The following is a 20,775-nucleotide window of genomic DNA, read 5'->3' on the forward strand; positions in this document are numbered from 1 at the left end:
TCCATCCTCAAATCCCAATGCATTCTGCTAGTTTTTAAGATTGTAATTTAAAAATGTATAGTTTTCTTTGTATGACTTCTTTACTGTGATAACTTCTCAGGCACATAACTTTAATTTCCTTATGAACATCAACGAAAAAAATGGTTTCTGTACAATTGCAATTTTCTATGGAGAATTGAGGTGGGTAATCCCAGCAGCAAAAATCTTCAGCAAGCGACTAAATATTTAAGTATTGATGTGTGTGGCTGGAAATGTTTTGATTCCTAATATGAGTGAAATGGGCCTCTCTAAATAAGATATAAGGTAGTTTAGCCACTAATAATTAGGACCCTGGTTCTCTGAGCTGTCTCAGGTTCACACAAGGGGAGCCTGGTTTCTCACAGGATTAGAGCCTGGCTGTGGGGAAGGAGGGTGCGGGTGAGCCCGGGTCACTCGCTGAGATTTCTGTCCTCACCATGCTCTTCCTGCCGCCTGCACCAAGCCCCTTCTATTTGCTCTGGCAGGAAGGAGGCCTGGCAGAGATTTACACAAAAAAGTCCAGACCCCAGAGAAGCACAACACCGTATCTATTCCCAGCGCTGGGGAGCAGAGGACTCCGCGGGGAGGCTCCCCCGCTGCCCCACTATGCTGTGGGCTCTTCCGGGTACGGGGGACAGCAAGGTAAAGCTCAGAGTTAACAGCTCACACACCATCAAGTAATAAATGAAATGAACCCTCTACCCTGAAAATTACAAAGCACGGCTGAAATGAATTACAGGAGACCTTAAATATATGGAAAGACACATTATATTCAAGGCTAGAAAATCCAATATTGTTAAGACGTTCAGTTTTCCCAAACTGATTTAAAGTGAAAATATCAAAAATCCCAGCAGGGTTTTTTTTTTTTGTCTTTTGAGGGAGGGGAATTAAAAGCTAATTCTAAGGTTTATGTAGAAATATAATGAATCTAGAACAGCCAAAACAATCTAGAGAAAATGAAAATTGGAAGCAAACTACCTGATTTTCAGGATTACTATAAAGCTTTTGCAATCAAGACCAACAGATTAATGGAACAGACCAGAGAATTTAGGAATAGATTCATAACTACACCCATTGATTTTTACCTGAAGCATCAAGTCAATTCAGCAGGTAGAGGAAAAGATTTTTTAACAAGAGGGCTGAAATAAGTATATATTCCCTAATATATGCCTACTTCTATATGTGAATAATGATTTCAGACAGATCACAGAATTAACTATAAAAATCTAGGGCCGTGAAGTTTTACAAAAAAAACCCAAGAAGCAAAAAAACAACAACAAAAAAAGGAGAGATCTTCCTAATCTTAGGATGAGTAAAGATTTATTAGAGAGGGCACAGGAAATAGGTAACATAAAAGAAGAAAGATGAATTTCATTTCATCAATATCAGAACATTCATTGTAAAAATAAGTATAAGTCATAGACTGGGGAAATATTCTCTGTACACATATCTTACAATACATAATGGAAATATTAGGCATTTTATTTAATGGCTGTTTTGTGGGTATATACAGTTGCCAAAAGTTTTCAAATAAAACGCTTAAAAATCTGTTACTTTGTTGTACATAAATTATATCTCCATTATTTTAAAAAATTCAGGATAAAAAAGCATGTTGTATCTGTAGACACAAATGGCTAAAATTCTCAGAGCTAATGGGTAATTATTTTCTTAAATTTTATCTCGCAAAATAAGACTAGAAAACCCCCCTTCCCCATCCATACTGCCCTATAAGCCCTTGGTGATGGACAAAGACTTATCTTCTTAGGGTATGCATCACATAGGGATTAGAATCATCAAAACCAGTGAAATCTTACATGGAATGATTCAGGACACATAAAGTTAAGTAAATAGCATGGGAGAGAGGATATGCCACCTCTAAAAATGGTGGCTGGTAAAAAAGAAGAATTTAGGCAGGATTATTCAAATAAGATTTTGTATCTTCAGAAAAATGTAGGCCAGGGTCTTAAAAATACCGGATTCCAAATTATCTTTTATAAAGTTGAATTAAGTAAACAGTGTATTTACAATTTGGTTAGAATTTATGAACACATAATTCTCTCCACATAAAATGTTTAAACCAGGAGTGATCTTATTTGGTAATTTAACTTAAAAGGACTATACTAAATGATATACAAAAGTTCAACTAACCCCAGCTTAAAAATAACCATGCTATACCTTTCTAGATTTAAAAAAATAATAGAAAAAGTACATTAAAAATATAAAATACACAAAACGTCCACTGAGTTTAGTTTCAGTTTCCATGTGTGACTACCTCAGTGATTATAAAATAAAGGCTGCAAGTACATTATTTGGGACCGAACATGACATTGGCAAGCTCAGGCAAGGCTTATGAATTGAGAAGTGCACTGCTGTTCCAGTACTGGGCCCTCAGTGGCATTATTTTTTTTGGCAGCTGAGGTTTCAGGGTGTTCTCGGCATGAAGCCAGCAGTCCCAATCATCAATAAGGAGCTTATAGTGTGCCCCAGGCAGGCAGCCTTTCTCCTGGGATTTCCATTGTTTCCTCCCTAAGCACTACAGGCCCAGGATGGCTAGTGCTGCTTCTGGGTACGTCAGGAACCTCCTGGATGCCCCTGGGCTTTTACCCTGAGGCCAGTGGGAAATCATCCACACACGTGCATCACATCTTACATGGGGACTCCCACGATCATGTTATTTTTGGGGGAGCAGCTCTCCGGCTCCATGGATATCACTTGGACAGAGTAGCCATGCTCTTCTGCAGCTCTCGCTCGGTCCAAATCCACCAGGCACATGCACTGTTTTCCTGAAACACAGGCAGACGGCACCATGAGATGCTCTTCCGCTGGCAGGGAGATTTCAGTTTGTCTAAGGTTGTCTGTCTACACAGTGACAAAATCCCCAAGTGCTGTGGAAACCCTGTTAAGTTGCTTTCAAGTTAGTTCTTGATCAATATGGAGGGAAGGCAGTTACAAATACACATTGCAAAGATTTATCTGTGCCCATAAAGAAGGTTAACCTTTTCAACTGTATGAATAAATAAATCTCAAATTAGAACTATAGATTCCATTTTCTACAGTGGTTAAAAGCCCTTTGAAAACTTTCCCTCTGTGTTCCTATAAAATTGCATCATTTATAACATTGTGAGAAAAATCTGTCTTTGAGAATATCTAAAGTAACTTGCTGACAAAGAGCCATCTGAAAGACATTTTCCACCTGGAGTTTTTCTGGACTATGAAGAAATAAGAACTGGAAAATAGTTGAGGAAATTCTTAATTGTGTGATGATGATTTCAGGTAGACAAGTAATGCTGAGTGCAATATACTCTTAATTTCTCAGATCTCCCCCACCCCTACAAAATAGTGATACTCATTTCTTTGGCAGTCTTTCAGAAAGGTAAGAGGAAACCTGACTAGCAAGCAAAGCGGTTAATTTGTTTTCCCTTGGCAAACACAAGCATCAAACTTGAAAAGTAGCTCAGGAAGAAAATGATTTGGGGCTGAATGTATGCAGAGCCATGGTTTACTTTCATACTTTCAATTGCTCTTAATTCAACATGTAAGTTTCCTCATCCTCTTGGAAAGGTTACAGACTATGCAGAACTGCATTCATTTGATTTTTTTCCTCAATAATTATAATAATGGCTGAACATTATTTAAATACAGTAATTTATTTGAGTGACAGGGAAACTGCTATACTAAAATGACTTTGGAAGTGGAGACAGATAAATGAAATAGAAAACTTCTGTGGAAGGTAGAATCCTTATAGAAAAAAAAAGTACTGTGGAAGGGGAACGCAGTGGTGAGAACTGGTGGAGACTCAGATTTAAAATGTTGATGTTATGTGTGTCCTTAAAAGGACCGTGCTGTAAAGAATGAACTGTGTGAGAAACCATGATATGGAAGGAGAGGTCTAGACTTCCACTCAAGCAAAACCGTCACCTCTTCATCAACAGCTACATGGCTGATATTCCTTTCCCCTCAAAATGTTGTCCTCCTTCAGGATATCTGTAAATGTTCCCCATCTACCTTTTAGTTTAAATTGAAACGTTCTCTGTCAGAGTGGGATGCTCTACATTCTGTCAGGACCCACCCTGGGCTTGTATTTCAGCTCATTTACCCTTGGCTTTGATCCCAGTCTGGTCATTAATTTTTTCTTTTTCATTATGTATGAGAACCGTGTTTTCACATGCTTAAGTGTCATTACGACTAAAATGCAGCTGTTAGTAGTCTACCTTTGGAGGCCTGGAGAACTTTCTACAAAGTATCCACAGAACACAGAAAGCCGGTCTGAAGCAGAGATGCAGACATCTGATGGAATCTATGGCTTTGTATGCACCCCACTTCCTGTCAGCAGTCTTGGCCAATCTACTTCCTCAACTGCAGCAACTTCCCTCCAGTCCCTCCTCTCTGCCTCTGAACACCTCCATCCACCATACTAACTGTGACTTTGCTGAGCTGTGTGGCTCGAATATGTCCTGGAGACGGCATGGGCTGGAAACTCATGCCCCAGTCCAGTGTTGGGAAGGGAGGTGATCGGCCCACGAGCACAGACTAAGTGTGTTAATGCAGGCGTGGGTTCGTTATCAAGAGAGCGGCTCTTTACAGGACGAGCCTGCCCTTTCTCACGTGAACGTTCCCCCTCATCTGTCTCATCTGTTCTCATTCTCTTTCTCTCTCTTCTCTTCTCTTCTCTCTCCCAAGTTAAGACACAGTAAGAAGCCCCTTGCCAGATGCCGTCCTTCAGATCCCCCAGCCTCCAGAACTGTGAGCCAAATCGATTTCTGTTCACTATTACTCAGTCTGTGGCTTTCTGCTACAGTGCTGCAAGTGGATTGAGCTGTGGTCCAGTGGAGCTATAGCAAAGGTAAACTGCACTAACTCAGTGCTGGGGAGGGAAGTGTTTCCGTCTCAGAGTGTGAGATGAGAAGGGAACCGCTGATCCCTATCTCAGGCCCAAGTGTCTCTCCAAGTGTGAGCATCTTGCCATGCTAACTTTGCCTTGCAAGTATAAAGTTAATTGTTTCTCATGCAGTGTGGCTTTGAGTGCAAGCTGATACTAATCGTGTGCTCAGCCAACTGATCCTGTTTCCCAGTGCACTATGGACGATAACAGGGTAGCTGGGATTCTGGAGGACGGAGGGGCAATGTCCAACTGGGGCTTCTCTGAATAATTTCCAGGATTATTTGGTTTTACCCACCAAGCTAAGCCCTGAGTTTAGAATCTCAACCTCTAGTGGTGACTCCAGTGTGCTGAGAAGCAGTACTGCAAGGGGAGCATGAGCTTCATGTCAGGAATCAAATAATTTGGGCTCACAGTGTAGCTCCATCACCTGCCACATGAAGAACACCAGGTAGGCTTTTCATCATTGAAATAGAAATGATACTATGCACCTCATACGCCCGTTTGCGAGTGTTTACTGAGATATTAGGTGAGGGCTTGTAACTCAGTGTCTAAATGTATAAAGACAGTTCTGATAAGGTTTCAGATTTCTTTTTTCTAAAGTCCTTCATAAATCAAATACATCATAAATTTGAAATGGTTCTGTGGTCTTCTAATCTGAGTAGTGCTTAATATTGCAAATGTTGAACACATTTGTCTTGATGAATAATATATTTTTTTCTGAGAAAGAAAACATCATCCTCATTTATACATTTTTAGTACATCAATTTTAGCGTGCACAGTGGACTTTCCCATCTTTATTAACTTCTTTGGTGTCTTTTGATAGATCCTGCAGTTGGTTCATAATAGAAAGAAAGCTATTCTGTTCAGTGTAAAAACACTGAAAATATATCGAAAGGTATTAACCAAAACGGGATGAGATGTTATTATAATTAAAAATGCTCTTATCAATATGGGTTAAATTTCCTGGGAAGCACAAACTCCCGCTTCTTGTTGCTACATGGCCCAGTTTTGCCCACCTAGCCTCAATCTATCCACTCCTGGGCAATTCACGCACCGTCCACATCGCAGCTGCCCTGTGAAAACGCACCTGTCAGCCTGCGCTGGGGTGGGAGCTGGACGGCTGTCTGATCTGCAAATCTGCACAGAATCATGTGTTCCTAAAAGAAAAGGTAATGGGATATGGGTTTATCTCAGTCTTCTGTTTCAAAGTTGTACAAGCAAATGAAAACCGAGAAAAAAAAGCTACTTCCCTTTTTCTGGAGTTCCACATTGTTTAACTGAGTAAAGCACTACACAGAGAGTGCTTTTGGAAAATGCAGTTTGAGAAGATGGTGCCCAATAGCTTCTTCCCTTCACCACGCTGCTTTCAGCTGTAGTTCTGGAGAAGAAGCCCACAGAAACCCTTGGGGTCACATTGCCCCATTGCTTTTAGGCAGAATGGGGCAAAATGTTATCACGTGTTCAATTAAAAGACCAACAGCTCACTTCATTTTTCATTTATAAAATTGACTTGAGCCTCTTGGCCTGGGCTCCCAGAGGACATGCTACGTGGCTCCCCGTACACGCGGAAAAGGAAGCCAGGTGTTGGCCGCTGTGGCTCCACCAGCCCCAGGGACCCGCAGGCTGCGCTCAGGAGCTGTCTCCAAGCTCCCGCGACTGGCCTTAGCGGAGGGCAGCCTGGCGCTCTCTGAGCCTCCCTCCAAAGGCTCCGGGTGGCCCCTCCCTCTCTGCTGTAAGACCACCCCAGGGGAGACCTCAGCAAAGGGAAGGAGGTTTTTTACTTCTGCCTATCAGTTTTAGGAAGGATTTCATTAATGGGGAGAAAAAGGCCTTAAAGGATCAAAGTCGATGACCTTAAATCTGCAAGTAGCCCAAGGAGAATGGCTGGGCACAGCCAAAGTGACTGCCAGGCCCGTGACAACTACTGGCTAGAACAGTTATGGGCCCGAGGGTGCAGGCATCAGCACCCACTGGCTGGGCAAACGGGGGCACTCAGACACCAGGCGTCCTCAGCATGCTGGGCACGAAGTCTGAAGCCTCTGCTTTTACAAATACGGCAAGAGACAGGATTGTGGCAATTCTCTAAAGCAGGGATATATTTGTCTCAACTTTTATGTATTTAAAAAATTATAATGTTCACTATAAAATCTAATGGCAAAGGGTAGGGAATTAATGAAATGGTTCGAATGAATAACTTTTATAAATTCCCACAGACTAACTAGTCTCAACAAGGGGGCAGAAGAACAACTCGGAATAATGCGATTTGACGAGAAGGTGAATACAAGCATGTCCTGTCCTCTCGGTGCTTCTAAGCCATGGTTCTCAGGTGGGAAGGGAGGTCAGGCACAACTACAGGCACGCTGCAATCCTCTTACTCTGCTTTATCAGAATTATGTGTACGCTCTCTCTCTGCAAAGCTAAGTTTGAGAGGGCATCTCACACAGCAGGTTCTCAGCAAAGATTTCTGGCTAAATTGAACTGTGGAGAAGAACATTTCCCAAGCGTTCTTCAGGGTATTTGGGCCTCATGTCCCTCTCCAGGCCACATATTTTGATGGAGCTAAATGAAGCGAGCAATTGTGAGATGTCATCTTGCCACAGGGTCCGAGCAGTGAGACTTCTCCACAAAGCGGGCCGGGGCAAAGCTGCTTTGGGGGTGCAGGGGGAAGAGGAGGTACCAGTGGGACCCTGGGAAGCTGCTGCTCTCTGGAGCGGTCTGTGCCACGCACCCTGTCTCAGGGAGTTTCACTCTTTTCCAGCCAGCAGGACTGCGGCCCATCTCCTCGCTGCCCGAGTTTCCCCGTACCCTCTCTCACTGTTTAAGAGGGATCTAGTTTTTGCTTTTCCCAATTTATTTGCTACTTCATTGGCAGAGCCCTGTAAGAAAGCAGAGGTCCTGTATTTTGAATCTTATGCAAATAAACTTTCTGGGGTCCTAATGTTTCCCCGAAAAATCTTAAGTTTCCTAGAATGTGGCCATGCTTAAGATGTCCAGCATATTCAAAGGAGGAAGGTGCAGCTGGGTCCCCTTTAGGAGGCAGGAAGGAGAGGGGATGGGGTACAGCCGCTGAGTTGGTAAAAAGAACACGACAAGACACTGTGTTCCATTATTTCACTGTGAGGAGGAGAAGGCAAAATTCATAAAATGGAGGGGCTGGTCTAAAATGAAACTATGTTTTTAGTGGGTCTGTATAATAAGTGGAATTGACCAAAACAAAACTTCACACTAATTTATCAAGTTTCAGTGGGATTATGCATGTATTTCTCTTACGTGGTATTTAGCCCTGTTTATGCCCTGTTATACGCAGCCCTTGCTCAGCGAGGCGCGGCGCAGCGGGAGGTGAGTGGTGCAGGGTGCTGAATGAGGCCGCCGGGTGCTCGGAGAGCTCTGGGAGTCAGTTCTGTCGTGGAGCTTTCACACCTGCCAGGGACATGGCCGGCCCCAGCTCCAGACTAGGGGCGCCAGTCTATGGTGCAGGCAGCTGGGACCTGTTTAGGGACAGCTTGCAAGTCAGTAGATTTTTTATACTCTGAGAGGGTTCTAAGCTAACAATGACAAGGAGAATGAAGAATACGAAAGAGATTTGTTTGTGGCCAGCAAAGTCTAAAATATTTGCTATCTGATCCTTTATAAAAGAATTTTTCTCTAATTGAGATGACTGTCAAGCTTGTTTTTATAGTGAACAGCCTTGACAAACATGCAGACTCCCTGCAGAGGCACCCGGCCCACACCTGCTGCCCCGTGGTTACCAGGCCTCAGGGAGTCAGGGTGACAGAGACCAGCCGCCGCTTACTGCTCTTCCCGGGCACCACACTGTCTTCTGTCTCAGACTTGGGACTTTGATGCGCTCTGCAGCATCCACCAGAGCTCGCTAACTCCTTACCCTAAAAGGAGGGTACCAGCCACTGGTCCTTCACTAACCGTGCCAACCACTGGAAGCCTTCATCTGGAGCCAGTTTAGACGTTCACAAGCGATACAAGTCTACACATGGGTCATATGCTCCATGAGAAACTTGGGGAAAATGTGAGGAAAGGATAAAAAGTATATTAGGGAGACAGCTAGAGCTTTTTAAGGTTACCTTGTATGATAAAGTTTTCTTGAATTGTTCACTGGAATAGAAAAGAAAACGAATCAGTCATCATTCTAAAAAATTAAGCACATTGAATAAACTGATATGTGTGTGTGACATCTGAAGAATATAAAATGCTATCCTGAAGTAAACGCCAATTTGAGATGTGTAAAAGGATAAAAGCATGTCATCAGTGTTATTAATTTTAAAGGGTTTCTTTCACAGATTGTTTACTGTTAAGAGAAGCGCAACCGTTACTTTTTCTTTTCATTCTCAAAGGAACAAATGGAAGCCAGTGGGGGAGTCCGAGCACTGCTGAGGGAGCGAGGGAGGCCTAGATGAGCAGGCCCTACACAGAGGTCCCGTTCCTCAGTAGCCCCTGAGAGAGGGGCCATACGTGCCAGGAGGGCCCCTAGGGCCAGCACCCAGCCAGCTAGGGCAGCGGGGATCTAGTCATTGCAGCCCGGGGCCTGACCTGGTCCCTGGGCAGCAGTGGGGAGCAGAGGAGCAGCTGCAGGGGTGCTGGTTCATGTAAAGCCAGTGGTCTCTGAAGTGTGGAGGAGTCCTCCTCATCCCACAGCCATCCCCGGGGTGCTGGGGCAAGATTAGTGGCTGGGAAGTGACAGATGTAATGAAGGGGGACATTGTGGGTAAGGGTTCTGGATTGGTTGGTTTGCAGGTGAAAGTCATAGCTACCAGCACAAGTTATTTACCCGGATGTCAAAACATCAGAAAACAAAAAGGCACAGGGACACTAGGAGACCGGCACTACCACAGCTGTCCAAGGCAAGCACACAACCCCCGAGCATTGTCTTAATGCTCTAGCCCTTGCTCTCAACTACGTCTCTTGAAAACATACACTGGTACATGTACCGCTAAAGTTACTAGTGTCAGTCATCTTGTTGGAAATGAGTATTGTTTCTACATATTTGAGAAATACTAGCTATTCATAAATTCTCAACTCTGTCTTTGGTGACAGAGAGGTCTAACACACAAAGAAAATCAACTTTCTTAAAACATTGGTTTCAAGGGAGGGAAATGTCAGCAAATCTACAGGGACATGAAAAAGTTAAGACTAAGTCAAGGCATTTCAATCAGTTAAGTTAGAAGCTGAGCAATCATCTTAGAGTTCTTCAGAATCTTTATAGTGTTAGACTTATAAATTTCTTAGTGAGTTGCAAAACTACACATTTTACCAGTATAGATTTAGAATGAAATGAGATTTCAATGGTTGAATAAGCCTCAAATTATATTTTATTGTTTGCTTTTTAATAGTTCCTTTGCTTTTTTCAACTAGCTGTGAATCATAGTAAGAACAGAACAAAACACAAAAAGATGGCTACTATTTGTATTTTACTGTGCTATATGGAAATCTTTAAGTATAAATTCTAATGGAAATTTTCTGAAGTATCCTAGAAATAAATGATGTAAGTGATCGAGAAAGTTTTTGGATATACTATAGGACAATCTTTCTAAACTAACATGAAGTAATCACTGATGATGACCCACAGCAGAGCCGGCTGTCAGCAGGCCACTGGGAGCATAACCTTCCACCATGATGTTCTACCTCACCCAGGCCTAGAGCAACAGCCAACTGACCATGGGCTGAAACCACCAAAACCCTGAGCCAAAATATATCTTTCCTCCTCTTAGCTGTTTATCTCAGGTACTTTGTCTTGTGATGGAAAGCTAACACTACTTACAAATATTACTGCTACTGCTGTTACTAGCAACAGTTCACATTTATTGAGTGCTTACTCTATTCCACTTGTAAGTACTACATATATCATTATGACAAAAATTGTTACTATTGTACATTGTTCCTATTCTAACCCTTATTTTAAATGAGAAAACAGGCAAAAAGAATAACTTGCCTGGGGTTAAGCAACCTATAAAATCGTAAGAAACTAGTACTTGCACCCAAGAAGTACCCATCCAGGTCCTGAACACTTCCCCATTGTACTCTACTGCCTCTTATAAATGATGGCTTTAATTTTACTTAGAAGATACAGAGGTGCTGAAGTGCGTGGACTTCTAGTTGACCACTCCTAGACAGACTTGCTTCCAACTTCAGCAGAGCTGGACCAGGGGAAAATCAGGACAGACAGGAGATGCTCTTTTCCCATAACACTTATGAATACTTGGATTGTGGAAAGAGTAAATGGCCTCAAAATGAAATCTCCTTGTAACTTTATGGCAAACAAGTTTTGTATGCTGGTTTATCTACAGATATCGGTGTCTTAGGTAGAAATGTTAAATGTCACCTTTTTGGAAAGTTAAACTTCGAAGTGTTCTGGATGAAACCGTAACAACAGGGGCAGGTGACGAAGGAAGCCCGGGTTTTGATGCAGTGTTCAATCACCATGTCTGTTGCCACGCCACAAGCATGCAAGGCCACCTGGAAGACAAAAACTAGACCTTTCCACTGGATCCTTTAACCAACAATGAAACTTCTGTGCCTTTAAAAAAATGTGCGACTGATCTTCGAGAGGTTTCAAGTTACCAGGGTATCATTCTATAACAGTTTAAACAGTTCTTATTCGGACATACCAAAGGGCTACTCAGCTATTCATATTAAGAAAATTAAGCCAGGTTGAAAGATTAGAAAAGGAATACTGTGAATAAACCATAAGACTCATAATGGGAAATGTAATGCAATGTCACATGCAGAAACAGAATACACATGGATACCTACACTAGCACTCTGGGTAATTTTGAGTTTAGTTCGGTTGTAGTACTACAGGAAGAACGCTAGAACAGAAATGAGGATTGCAGTCTAGAATTCCAGTTTGTTGGGAGCCCTGGGACCCCTTGAAGTTTAACTTCCGTAGGCCTTTCTCTTCTCAATTGGAAACTATGCCTAACAATACTGATATAACAAAATCCTTACAAAACTGAAATAAAAATGATCTGAAAGCACTTTTACAATTGCTGCATGAATATGATTTAAAAACTGACCAAAGCATTTTTACGTAGCACCTTTCCAGGTGTTTTCATACAATAATCTTTAACACTGAATGATGAGTTGCATCAACTATTTTCAAGAGTTTATTTTAAAAGGGAAGGCTGAAATTGCCTGTTAGAATAATGAATAGGTGATTCTAAAATGTTCTCAAAGCACACACCCTTAAATGTACTTATACATATTATGATCTAAAATAGACAATTATGAAAATTATTAGGCTAAATAAGACAAAATAGGACTCTGAAGGAAAATCAGATGTGGGGATCCTGAAAAACAAAATTATTACATTTGCCAGATAAAATGCTCGGACCTTGATTTCATCCTAGGGAGGGATCTCACCACTTCACAGCAGGCAGGGCTCTCAGACTGAAGAAGTTTTCTGGAAACCTCGGGATTGTAAAGTATTCAAAGTTTTGAGTTGAGACGCTAAAAGCAATACTATATGGAGAAGAGGAAAGAAAGACCTCTCTGCCCCTGTGAATTCTCCCCGCCTTGTAGACTTAAGGGCCACGGAGACCTCAGCCTTCTCCTTGGTGGCTGTCAACCGGCCTTCCTGTCTCACGTGGAAGCCTCAGTAGGTGCCGTCCAGCGAGGGCAGCATGACTGTGGGGAACGCGGGATAAAGATCCTGCTCCCCACCTGCCGTCTTTACTTACTCACCTCTGCAGAATAGAAAACCAGGCCGGTTTTTATTTTCATAGGTGGGGGATCTCCTGGTAATAGTTTTGAGTGCATTTCCCCCAAGAGAGCGACAGCGGGACAGACACGGGCTGTGCGTCCCATGCACGGGCACCGTGCCAGATGATGGCACGCAGGACACCACCCGGAAAGAGCGTGTGAGCCATGGTTTGCAAGGGAGGAAATGATGGCGTGGAGAAAACGAGAACTGGCTCACAACACACGGCTACTTCTACCTACTGAGGGCAGAACTCTGACCCCAAAGCGTGATCCAATTCCATCAGGGTGCTCGAGGCTCTGCACAAAGAGAACTTCAGACAACGGACTTGCTACTTGCAAAAGACTGAGTTTCTTTTCCTTCTTTTAATAAAATAACTCAGAATATTTACTTGATGGACTTTAGGTCTAAAATGTTTTACTGCATCCCATATTCCTAATTTCCATGGTTATCAAATGCAGGGAACAAATAACAGACAAATAATAAGGAGAGGTACAGAGGAAAGGAACATTACAATTTAGCACGCCAGAGAGGTAGTGTTTCAAACCAGGGAAGAAAAGATGAACTTTTCAATAAGTGATGTTGGATTAACCTGAAAGCCACATGAAAAATAAAAATAAAATATTTTCCTCATATTATATTAGAAATACATTTCAAATGGAGTAGAGCTTTAAAATGCAAAAAATTAGACATGAGTCAATTTCTTCATAACCTAGGGGAGTGGGAAATCCTCAAGACCCCAAAGATCCACACACAATACAGGGTAATGTTAATAAAGCTGACAAAATAAAAATTTTAAAAAATGACTTTTGGATTAGCAAAAAGACAAAATCTTAAATAAAAAGACAAAGTAGAAAAAGGATTTATAATTTACACCATAAAGGGTTAATATCCCTAGTACATAACAAGCTTCTAAAAATAAAAATCTCAGTAATGTGATAGTAAAATAAGCAAGAGATTTGAACAGTTAACTAATACATTATGCAAATGGTCTGTCAGGGTTTAGATCTAAATTCTCTCCCAAAGTCTCATGTGTTTGGAGTAACTGGATCATGAGGTGCTACTCTCATCAGTGGATCAATCCATCCACTGCTGAGTTCAGCAGCTAAATGTGCTGTCAGGAGGTGGCTCTGGTTGGAGGTGGTCACTGGGGGCTGACCTGGAAGGTGTCCTGGATTCTTGTTCTCAGCTCCCCCTTCTCTGCGTCCTGTCTACCCCGAGTCGAGCAGCTTTCCTCTGTCAGCCCCTTCCTCCATGCTCAGAGCCAGCCAAACATGGAAGGAAACCCTAATCAAAATAAAAGCCTCTTCCTTTAAGATGGGAGTATTTTGAGTATTTTGCCCCCACAACTAGAAAGTGGCTAAGACATTTCGGTATCAGGAGTGAGGTCATTGCTGTGACTGTACCTGATGAGGTGATACAGAAGCTTTCGGACACGGTTGTGAGAGGAGTTTGGGAAAGTCTGGAGGTGTGCACTAGAGAAGTCCTAGAATGTTGTGACCAGTGCGGACAGGTGATTCCTGTCAGAGCTCAGGACAGACTGAGGGAATTCGGACAGTAAAGATCAGGCTCAGGAAGTTACAGCTGGGAAAAAAGGACTCTACCAGCATTTGGGCTAGAGGTCATTTATGTTACACCCTAGCAGAAAATTTGTCTTCATTTTGCCCATCTCCTGAGACTTTATGGGAGACTGAGATTAAGACAGGTGGACTGACTGATCTAGTAGAAGAAATTTCAGTGTGGCATGGATGTGGGCGTGGCATGGATACTGCTCGTGGCTTTTAGTTAGATCTTCAGTGAGAGTCAGGAGCAAAAGTAGATGTGAAAAGTCTGCAGTTTCATCAGAAAGGACATTCCTGCAAAGTTGTGGCCTTGAAAAGTGTAGTTGCTGAAAGGATTAGTATTTTATTAAACTACAAGGTTAAAAATATGAGAGATAGGAATGATGTGTTAGGTAGAATCATCCCCTAAGGATGCTGTGTCTAATTCCTAAAACCTACAAACAGGGTAAAAAGGATTTTGCAAATGTGATTAAGGTTTGGTCTTCAGAATAACAAGATTATCCTGGGTTACATGGGTGGACTTCATCTAATCACAACAGGCCTTAAAAGCAGATTTTTCTCAGGGACAGATTTTGAAAAATAAGACAGAAAGGGGAGGGTCAAAGAGACTTGAGCCACCAGAAAGACTTGGCACCCCACTGCAGGTTTTCATGGTGAAGGAGGCCATGTGCCAGGGAATGTGGGTGGCTCTAAAAGCTGAGGAGGACTCCTAGCTGACAGCCAGCAAGACACATGAACCTTAGTCCCATAACCAACAACATAAATGGCCTCAGAATAGATTCTGCCTTAGGACCTTGAGGGAAGAGTCCAGTCAACAATTTGCTTTCGGTCTTGTAAGAAGCCAAGCGGAGAATCCAGTTGAGAAGACCTTCATTTCTGAAGCACAAAACTGTTAGATAATCTTTATTATTTTAAGATGTTGAGTTTTTGGTAATTTGTCAGAGCATAAACAAAACCCCCTTTTTTTTTTGTACCAGGGATCAAACTCAGGTCCTTGTGCTTGTGCAGCAGGAGGAGAAACCACTGAGCTAAATCCTCAGCCAGAAAATGTATTCAGATGAAAGCCTTTGGACTATATGCTGTGTGGTTCACATTAAATCATTTTAATTTCTATGCCTTCTTTCAATAATAATTAAATAAGTAAAAATTATCAGATAACTAGGAAAATTTGAATACTGTTTTTAAGATAGAAAATGATACTGTGGTTATTTCTTTTCTTTTTAAAAAGATTTTTAATTTTTTTGGTTAGTGTGGAAAGTAAAACCCAGGGCCTCATGCATCATGCATACCAGGCAAATGCTTTACCACAGAGCAATATCCCCAATCCAAGATTTTAATTTTTTTAAATAATAGTCTTAGGTTGACAGCAAAACTGAGAGGAAGATAGGAATTTCCACATACCCTTTATACTCCCCCATGAGGCTTCCTCATTATCAGTGGCCTGCACCACAGTGGAGAACTGTTAAAAGTAGGTGACCCCACTGACACACCCTTATCCCCGAAGTTCATGTGTTACATTAGGTTCGCTCTATGTACATTCCAGGAGTCTGGACAAATGTATATCACGTGCCCATCACTACAGTGTTAGACAGTCTTTTCACTGCCCTGAAAATCCTCTGTGCCTCTGCTTACTCCTCCAACCCCACCCCACCCCTGACAACAGCTAATCTGTTTGTTGTCCCCCCAGTTCCGCCTTTCTCGGAAGACTGCACAGTTGGAATCTTACAATACGTGGCCCTTTTCTGTTGGCTTCTGTCACTAGTAATGTGTTTGAGACCCCTCCCTGTCTTTTCATGGCATGACAGTGCATGTTTTTAGTGCTGAATCATATCTATCATATGGATGGACTACAGTTTATCCACTCACCTATTAGAAGAACTCTTGGTTAATTCCAAGTTTTGGCAACCACGAGTAAAGCTTCTATGAACATCCACATGCATGTTTTTGAGCAGATGTAAGGTTTAAATTCCTTTGGGTAAAAAATGAGAGGAGCAATTTCTTGGATTGTATGACAAGAGTATGTTTAGTTTTGCAAGAAGCTGCCAAACTGTCTTCCAAACTGGGTAGTACCTTGGCACATTCCCACCAACTCTGAATGTGGGGTTATATTGCTTCACATTCTTTCCAGTTTGGTGTGGTCAGTGCTCTAGACTTTGGCCACTCTAACATGTGTATAGCAACAACTCATGGCTGTTTTCATTTCCCTGATGATATATGATACAGTGCTTTTCCTATGCTTATTCGCTATCTCTATATTTTCTTTGGTTAGGTGTCTGATAAAGGTTGGCCTATTTTTCATTTGGGTTTTTTCTGGTAGCTCAATTTTAAGAGTCCTTTGTTTATTTTGGCTAAGAGTCCTTTATCAGTTCTTGTGTATGTCCTTTAAAATGTTTCCCCCTACCACGGCCTTTTTTCACTCTTTCAGTGATGTCCTTTGCAGAACAAGTTTTTTAACTTTCATGACTTGTTCTTTTTCTTGGGTAGTGCTTCTGGTGGTTGGTAAATCATCACCACACCTAGTTTGTTCAGATTTCTCCCCATGTTACCTTTTAGAAATTATATTGTTTGATTGACATTTCCTTTAGGTCTGGAATCCACTTGAGATAACTTGTATGAAAGGTGTAAGGTCCATGTCTAGATTATTTTGTGCAGGAACGTGTCCAGTTGCTCCAGCATCATGTGTTGGAAAATATTTTTTTAAATGATTATTTATTTTTGATAGATAATTGCACAAATTTTTATGGATAAGATGAAATGATGCTTGGGATTTGCTTCAAAATAGCCCAGGAGAGGGAAAACACAGGAAAGGGTATAAAGGAAGCAAGAATGGCTAGAAATTAAACTGGGAAATTACACATCTACATCAGGGATTCTCTTATGTATGCTGAAGTTTAAGGATGGTCATTCCAGAGCAGTGCCTCTTGACTTGAATGTGCCATCAGATAAGGGCTCATCTTACTGAAACAGAAGAGGATGTAGAGACCCAGGGAGGGGCCTGGGAACCTGCATTTCCAACACGCTCCCAAGTGCCAGGCCTGGTGCTGGTGCTCCCAGTGCACTGGAAATTTTATTTTACTTTCATACTTGATTGTTGGATTGCTCAGGTATAGAACTTCAGATTGAAAATCAGCTGTCAGAATTTTGTATGCATTTTTTCACTACCTTTGAGCCTCCCATGCTACTACTATTAAGAAGTATGGTGACATTTTGATTCCAAATTATTGTTCATGACCTGTTTTCTTCCTCTATGGAAATTGGTCCAAAATTCTTGTCATCCTTGGTGTTCTGAAATTTCACCACGTACTTTGGTTTAGATTATTTTTCAATAAACTTTAAATCAGAAGAAATATTTCCTTTATTATAAATATATTTTTTCTTAAATTAGTTCATTGATATTTTCCTTCCCATCCCTTTATCTATTCTCGCTTTCTGGTCTTCCTATTACTAAGGTATTGATTGGATTCTTGGACTGAATCTCAACTTTTTAAATTGCTTCTTTCCAGTTCTTTCTTTTCTTTGTTCTGTTTTTTCAACTGACAACTTATATTTCATCTCCCTTCCTTCCTAGCCCTGGCCTTATTTAAATTTGATCTTCCTCCCTCCCACTCTATTTCTTTCTTTCTTTCTCTCGGCTACATTCTCAATCCTTTCTGATTTTGAGACACCGCTCACTAAGTTGGCCAAGATGAGCTCAAACTCATGGTCCTCCTGCCTCAGCCCCCCAGAATGCCAGGATTACAGAAGTATGTGACAATGCCTTCCTTTTTCTTTTTCTTTCTTAGCACTTTACCTTTAAAGTTTTCTATTTATTTACCTAACAAAATTTTAACTTCCAGGAAACTGTCTTATTCTCTACCCATACAATTCTTTTCTGTTCTATACTGGGTCCATCAGTGTAGTACTCAGCATTGTCTCTGATCTTTCCCTGAGGCAGATCCTTTGTCATGCTTCTTGCTTTGGGCTCTGTCTTCCATTTCGGATGCCTCCCTCTTTGGCTGGTTGGTTCATATTAGTGAATCACCAAAGAATTGACTGGAGGTTCTGAACAAGAGACTAAGGCTAGAAGACTAGAGATCGGGTTGCCAAATAGCCAGGTAACTTTTAAAAAATGACACCCATAATATCAGTTGTTTTCTTCTCTGGAGATAGTTCTGCTTCAACCAAAGAGGCGTTTTTAATTCTGCTGATGGAGCAAACGAATCTGGCTTCTGAGATTCTGGAGCTGGGAGGCAGGCAGGGGCAGGGGAGAGACCCACGGTTCAGGGCAGAGGTTCTGCCACTCCTCTTGTTTCAGCATGGCGCATTGCCACTGCCTCCCCAGTGCCTTCCAGCCCACCATTTGGTGCCGCTGTGGCTTAGTTTCTTCCTGCTTCTTGCAGGGAAGAGGTACTTTTCTGTATGAGTTGGGGGTGGGAATCTCAAATACTTTAATTATGATTTCAGCTCCTCTTCATTCACTTCCTCCGGGTTTCGGGAATCCTGAAGTGACTTGCCTCCTGGTAACCCTGCTAACCCTGGCCTTATTTAAGTTTGATCCGCCTCCTACCAGTGCAATAATCTATCACTTTTTTCTTCAACCTGCTTTCCATCTTCTTACTTCAGACTGTATGGTTCAAGGCGCAGTATCTTCAGTGTAGCTTCATCAAAGACTGATTTTTCTGGTTCTTATTGTATAATTTGGGAGACAAAGGGTTGAAATATCTCTGTCTGCCATGTTCATCTTGGAGATTTTATCTTTTGCCTTAATGAGTTTTAGAAATTATGTTTACAGAACAAATAATTTCTTCAGTTCCTTATTCTTCAAAACAAGGATATGTAACTACTCATCAAAAGTAAATCACACCTGTAATTGCATATACTTCTTCTAATTGTACACTAACAGGCATACCTAGAAATGAGCCTGGAATTAAGTACTCTGTGCACTGATAAGTCATAAATAATTCCATTAAAATTGTTAAGGGTGAAATAAAACAAAGCAAAAATAACTTGAGAAAAATTTTTGAGATTTTGATATACAATGAAAAATGTAAAAATATTCACCAGTGCTTGTTAGGATTGGAATTACCCAATTCAAGCATTTTAGTGGGCAGGTTGTTAAGGCTTGATCCAGTTTTTGTGTTTAATGCAAAGTGTACACTTTTCTGTAGTCACGGTCCTTTCCATAATGCCATTTGAGAGAAAGGTGTTTGGATCCTTGTTTGAGAGAATGAGAAATAAGGTTTATTTTATAAATTAAATCTTAAGGTATATAATCTTTTAAAATAAAAATTTAAAATAATGAGACACTGATTCTAGAAAAAAAAGGTAATAATAGGAAAGAAAACAATAATAGACTTCCTTTAAAAATAGCCTTAAAGGGCCAGGGATTTAGCTCCATGGTTTCACTGCCTGCTGTGCAAGCTCAAGGACCCGAGTTCAATCCCTGAAACCAAAAAAAAAAGAAAAAAAGAAAAAGCCTTAAAAATACACTTTTATATGGGCTGGGGATTTAGCTCAGTGGTTCCCCTGCCTGCCTTGTAAGCCCAAGGTCCCGAGTTCAATCCCCGGTACTGCCCCCTAATACACTTTTATAAATAACCTTTAAAAGTCATCATTTAAATGTATGATAATCAATACTTACATCTGAGTCATGAAGCTACATACAGTGAAACCGGAAAGAGCTTAAAAACCTTTTCAGACATTTCTTACTTTTGAAAAGATTTCTATATTTTCCTCAGGACGCTGTTAATCATCATAATGAAAATCAGAGTAAGTCCAGGCCAGGTTATTCCTATGATAATCAATGCTTGTTTTGCAGGAAATAATACAGACAATCCCTAACAGCCCTAACAGTGGCTCTATGGTCTTTGCGCCTGCAGTAGCATAAACACGACACACACTCAGTGCACAGCTCATTTCGCAGTGTGGTCCTCTTCTGGGCTAGTCACACGGCCAGGAGACCCATTTGTGACCGGTGCTGGGGGCAGCAGGAGCCTCGACACCCAGCCAGCTGCGTGAGATAAGGCAGGCAGCCAGCCAGCAGCGCACAGTGCCGCTCCACCAATGGTCAGTAGGTTGAGTACTGAACACATTGCCTCTTATGATATTTCCATTTACTGCAGATTTATCAGGATCTAACAGGTCAAGGAATGTGTATATATTTCTTCAGTCTTTATTGCTTAAGTTTATATACATAAAATATATTAAAAGTGGGATTTTTTGAAAATATTTTTTAAAAACATAGCAGACACCTTCAAAAACTACCAATTAGCACAATTTGCTCCCATTGCTTTTGAATGTGTAGTTTCCTCACCGCTGAGATTACACTTGCAGAGGAAGCGGCTCAATGTACAGAGTATTCCTAAGGCCAGGCAACCTCCTCAGTTCACACGCACTGTATCAACATCCAATCAGCAAGGATTTTAGGACATTTTACTGATGGGAAAACGGAAGGTCTAGAGTTTAAATAAATTGCTCAAGACCATACAGCTATAAAGTGTGCAGCTGGGACTTTGGCATAGGATTATCCAATGTTAAAACACATCTTTTATTTTTCTTCTTTCTTTTTTTTCTTTTCTGGTGTTCTCCCCCTTTTCCCCTTACTGAGGATTGAATCCATGGTG

General features: G+C 41.4%; 1 protein-coding gene across 6 annotated transcripts in view; it reads right to left on the bottom strand.

Moving 5' to 3' along the window:
- Positions 1–1,316: 1,316 nt before the first annotated feature.
- Gstcd (glutathione S-transferase C-terminal domain containing) overlaps positions 1,317–20,775 on the bottom strand; it is a 117,438-nt gene continuing 97,979 nt past the window's right edge. For all 6 annotated transcript variants that reach the window (XM_013066074.3, XM_004866247.3, XM_004866248.3 and 3 more), the window contains 4 exons: positions 11,235–11,368; positions 8,980–9,010; positions 5,988–6,057; positions 1,317–2,801 (listed from right to left, as the gene is read on the bottom strand). In XM_013066074.3, coding sequence (XP_012921528.1) covers positions 2,665–2,801; positions 5,988–6,057; positions 8,980–9,010; positions 11,235–11,368 — 372 coding nt within the window. In that variant the 3' untranslated portion in view covers positions 1,317–2,664. The remainder of the gene's footprint in view (positions 2,802–5,987; positions 6,058–8,979; positions 9,011–11,234; positions 11,369–20,775) is intronic.

Source organism: Heterocephalus glaber, unplaced genomic scaffold (genome assembly GCF_053883595.1).
Source record: "Heterocephalus glaber isolate CG9 unplaced genomic scaffold, H.glaber_assembly_v1.0 deba00001688, whole genome shotgun sequence".
NCBI classification, from domain to species: Eukaryota; Metazoa; Chordata; class Mammalia; order Rodentia; family Bathyergidae; genus Heterocephalus; species Heterocephalus glaber.